A 4,773-nucleotide genomic window follows, 5' to 3' on the forward strand; every position below is an offset into this window, starting at 1 on the left:
AAAAAAAAAAGAAAAAAAAAGTCAAAAATATATCATTCCTTAGCCAAAAAACTGAGAAGTAGCCCAAACTCTGTTTTTGGGGGGCTCAAGCCTGCATGTCTATGCTGAATTCCTGTTTGTTGCCATGTTGTGACAGTCCAAGACTAAAGACTCTTCAGACTAATGTAATCGCTGTGGATTTTCCCTGGTGCTGCTGAGCTGAATTTGGCCTTAGAGTTGCAGCAGAAGATATATTAGTCAGCGAGCGTACATTTAAACTCTGAATGAGTCCCTAAGGCCTGCACAGTCAGACTTGTGGCAATGACTTTTATTAAGCTGCTCCTAAAAACATCAGGATATATCCAGAAATGAAGTATTTCAGGATAGAAAGCCATTTCAGCCAAAAGTGCATTACTTTCTTCTGAAGATTTCTACCGTCGTAAAATGGGGTAAGAGAATGTGGAAGTCAATCAAAAGAATTCTTAAAACAGAAGAGCTCGTTTTTTTTTCAAGCAATCTTTCTCCAGTGGAAAACACATTTGCAACTATAAACGTTCCAGCCACTCTGCTTCCTCTTTTATTCTCTGTGCTTCTGTATATACCTGTGGATCAAATAAAGTCCTTACCTGCCAACATCCCCACTGCTGATCCGATTGCTGCATGCAGACAGATGAGTGGAGATGAGATAAATAAAGCAAGCAGGAAAATTCCCCCAGTCCAGGGATTATCACAGCCATAAACCTGGCCTACCCCAATTGGAATGGATTGCAGCAGCTGTGTGAATGAAAAAGAAAAAGAAAGACATTTTTTTTAATCCCCTTTGTTGCTTTGTTTTCCAAAAACAAACAAACAAACAACAACAAAAAAACAACAACCAACATCAAAACCAAGCCCAATCTAGTTTTAGATGGTCGCTTTCAAACTAGTTTGGCTGAGTGGTAGAAATTCTATTTGTTTCAGGAGGTCTTGTGAAAATAATGGCTTGGATGGGAAGAAAAGGATGGACCATTCCCAAAGGAGTGGATGTGCCCCTGCTTTGGACAGGAGTGAAGAACCCAGATTGGTTGCAGATATAGAGATGGTTTAGAGAAAATTTCCTTCAAAGTGCTCTGTTCCGTCAACGTGGAATGGTTCATTTATAGTACCCATAAAATTATGTGTCATGGTAAAGGTTCTTTTGGAAATGCAACCTGTGTGGTTTGCTATTTAGTGCCAATTAACTTCCTTAATCACTCCCTGGGAACCCTTTAAAATAGTCCACTGAGCCTTAGGGGAAAGTGCTTACTCTTCTGTCTGCTGTTTACTGTGCTATGCAGCAGAATAAAATGCTTCTTTGGAAAGGTCCCACTTGATTATTAACTAAAAAAAGTTTGTAACAATTTTAGTAACATATGCTTTATCATTTCTTCTCAGAAAGACTGCTTTCTGATGCATTTTTAAAAGTACTCTGAGTGGAAAACTAAAAATGTCTTATGAGTTAATTGAGCCTTAGTATAACCCTTGCTATGAAGTGGTCATCAGTATATGCAAAGTAATGGATCAATAAGTTGCAGACAGTCTCTGAAGATTATAGTCTAAATATTTAGATTCAACTGTAAACAAATGATACTACATCCCCAAAAATTCTCTTCTTGTTTTCAGGATATTAGAAATATCAGTTCCTGGAGTAAGCCCTTACGTATTGGATAAGAGCTATTTTGTAAGTGCAGTTTTGCGTTGCCAGGCCATATTACAGTGATGCAAAGGGGGATAATATGGTTCCATAATGCTTTTAATGGAGAAAGCTGTTTAGGGCATTCTACCATTGACATGTCAGCGTCTGTCCAGGTGATGTTTGGTGTTGTTGTTGCAGGCTGAATGACGGTTGTAGGGAAGAAGAGGTTATGGGGTCCTGATGCAGCCAGATAGAGGGTCAAGGCCAAGTTGAAAGGCAAGGTGAAAACAGGCAGATCCCACTTAGAGAAGACTGAACCTAAAGCGCTGGTGAAAACAGGGCTGAAAGAAGAACAAAATGGTCTCACTAGGAGATCAGCAAATTCTCTGCCCTCCACAGGTCACTTAGCAACGTACAGATTCCTGCTGTGCTCTGCAATATGATACGTGGTGAATTTGGTGAACCTGAGGGAACTAGGGTCCTCTGGTCCTCCACTGGTGTGTGGAGTTATTCCCCAGATCAGTAGCTGTGCTTAATTTTTTATTTAATTTTTATTGTCTTAAATACCTGATATGGATTCTGTAGAGGGTACTAATGCCAAATCTAACTGACCTGGAAAGAAGGCTGTGTGCCTTTGTTCAACCTTATGGATTGGGTCCATCAGGAGGCAGATATCAGAGGCATACTTGTTAAGGTGAGTATAACACTACATAAACTTCTGGCAGATGGATGATATGTGGGATCTAGGAATCCAATGTGGGATGTCTGGGAACCAAAGACCAGCTTTCAATATTTTCAATATCCAAACACCTGGCAGACTATGGTGCCACAAACACCTGGCAGACTATGGTGCCATATATATCAGTAAAGTATTATTAGCTGTTTGTTTTCATAAGCATCAAATATCATGTCTTGAGACCACTGAGCAGCCTTTGTGCCTGGTGAGGTAAATTTTCATGGCACTTTTATACGGTGTGTAAAATATAAATAGATGAAATACTTATGGTTGATGATGACAGGGAATCATAGAATCATAGAATCATAGAATCATAGAATCATAGAATCATAGAATGGCCTGGGTTGAAAGGGACCACAACGATCATCCAGTTTCACCTGAGACAAGAATGAACTGATGCATCACAGCAAGTGGCTAACATTTAGGGCACTGAATTACGTAGGACCTGCCATCATTTTTCCTTTTACTTGTTTGATTTATTTATGATTATGGGAGTACTGTATTTGTTTGAAAGTATAAATCATAATCCAAGATTTAGAAGCACGTACATGCCAGTCATGTTTCTTTTTCCTTGTAGACTGCATAGCACATAAAAACACAATGGCTCAACCATTCCTTCAGTTAGGAAACTCTGGGGTTGGAGTAAGAAGCAGAGATGTCACACTTACCATGTCACTGACACCAGTGCTACCGGCAGTAGAAGCCACCAATGGTAGTCTCCCTTAGCAGAGAAGACTGCTATGAGCAATCCCACCAAGACCCCATTATAGCCATACAAGCCTACTGCTATGGCTGATCTGAAGAGAAAAAAACAAACAAACAAACAACAAACAACTGTCCTGAAATCTTTTCCCTGCAGGTGCTTCACCTGCATTATCCCTTCCTATCCCATATAACCAAGAATCTGTGATGCTGACCTGCCAAGGCTTGTGTACTGACCTTCAGTTTCACACTGAGCACACACTTGAGTCCTTTAAGCACCCCCTACTCTTTCCATAGTTCTATTCAGTGTCCTCACAGCTGTAGCTGGTGTCGTTGAGATCAGTCTAGCCCTAGCAGTTTTAACTAAGGATAAGTGCTCTTTTCATCCACGATTCTTACTTAACACATATGTGAAAGTCTAATGCAGTTTAACACATATGTGATAGTCTTACCTGTCCTGACCCAGAATAAGTGCTGTTAAGGTTGAGACAACTGTTCCTAAGCAGCCTGTGAGTGTCCACCATGGGTTCTGCACCAGGAAACCAGCGACTACGATCAAACCACTGAGGGGATTATTGACAAACATCACCTGGGATATCCCACGCAGCACCCAGTCAACAAACTGGATCATGATGGGCTTATCTGGAAGAGATCAAATTAAGCGCACAGATGAGGCTGATTTGGGATAGGTTATTTATTTTTAAACTCATAAACAGTTTTGGCAGAGTGACTTTGACAGCATGACCGAAGCAATGAATCAACAAGACTCTAAAAGCTGACTGAGAATTAGTATGGTCTGTACTGAAGTCTTGCATCTGTAAAGCTGAGACGAACAGTGTGGTTGCCAGAGTCCCGTGCTGAAGAGTTCCCCGGACCAGCTTCATATACACTAGCTAATTTATGATGTCTGTGCCTCAGATGGCAAACTGTATGTGTAGCCAATTGCTGATTTATTATGGAGACCAAAGACACTCACCTATGTGTAATTTGGCTTCACAGACAGAAATGGATCAGCTGGTAGGAGAGGGAATGTTCTGAAGAACGGCAGGGCACAGAATAACCATCCTAGGCTGTGTTCTGTGGGACTACATTCATTTTGTCCATGGCATGCCAGGAGGTAAATGTCACCTCAGCCATCCTCAAGATTTAAGCAGCATGTGGCTCTCTGCACAAAGCTGCATTTTTCCCACAGAACAGAAATAATTCAGGACAGATATCATTTCTGTTCTGCTCCAACTTGAATCCTGTTACTGAGAAGTTAGTTATTACTCTTTTAATATAATTCTTCTTTGGAATGCCTCAATTAGTTATGGTGAAATAATAGCTTTACCTTTCAGCCAGGCACCAAATTCCTTCATGTCTCCTGTGATGTACCCAACAGCTCTGCAGACTCTCTTTCCACCTTTACTTATCTGACTTTGCTTTCTTGGCTTTCTTTCTCCCTTGGTTTCTATCTTGACATCAACACTGTTTTCCATGGTGAGGATTTGAGCCTTTGGTAGAATTCAAGGAAAAACAAACAACATGCAATTCATTGCAATGACTCTTACTGGTGTCTGCTTATTGTTTTCTCTACATGTTATTGCTCAAATAGAATCATAGAATGGCTTGGGCTGGAAGGAACCTCAAGGATCATGAAGCTCCAACCCCCCTGCCACATGGAGGGCTGCCAACCATCACATTTAATACCAGACCAGGCTGC

The 4,773-nt window shown here is 40.9% G+C and overlaps 1 protein-coding gene across 1 annotated transcript in view; it reads right to left on the minus strand.

The window, feature by feature from the left end:
* Positions 1-4,596, minus strand: part of LOC100546531 (urea transporter 2) — a 66,176-nt gene extending 61,580 nt beyond the window's left edge. The window contains exons 1-5 of the mRNA XM_031557219.1: positions 4,402-4,596; positions 3,524-3,713; positions 3,038-3,166; positions 1,782-1,974; positions 604-753 (exon numbers count right to left, since the gene is read on the minus strand). Coding sequence (XP_031413079.1) covers positions 604-753; positions 1,782-1,974; positions 3,038-3,166; positions 3,524-3,713; positions 4,402-4,549 — 810 coding nt within the window. The 5' untranslated portion in view covers positions 4,550-4,596. The remainder of the gene's footprint in view (positions 1-603; positions 754-1,781; positions 1,975-3,037; positions 3,167-3,523; positions 3,714-4,401) is intronic.
* Positions 4,597-4,773: the final 177 nt, after the last annotated feature.

Source organism: Meleagris gallopavo, chromosome Z (genome assembly GCF_000146605.3).
Source record: "Meleagris gallopavo isolate NT-WF06-2002-E0010 breed Aviagen turkey brand Nicholas breeding stock chromosome Z, Turkey_5.1, whole genome shotgun sequence".
Taxonomy (NCBI): domain Eukaryota; kingdom Metazoa; phylum Chordata; class Aves; order Galliformes; family Phasianidae; genus Meleagris; species Meleagris gallopavo.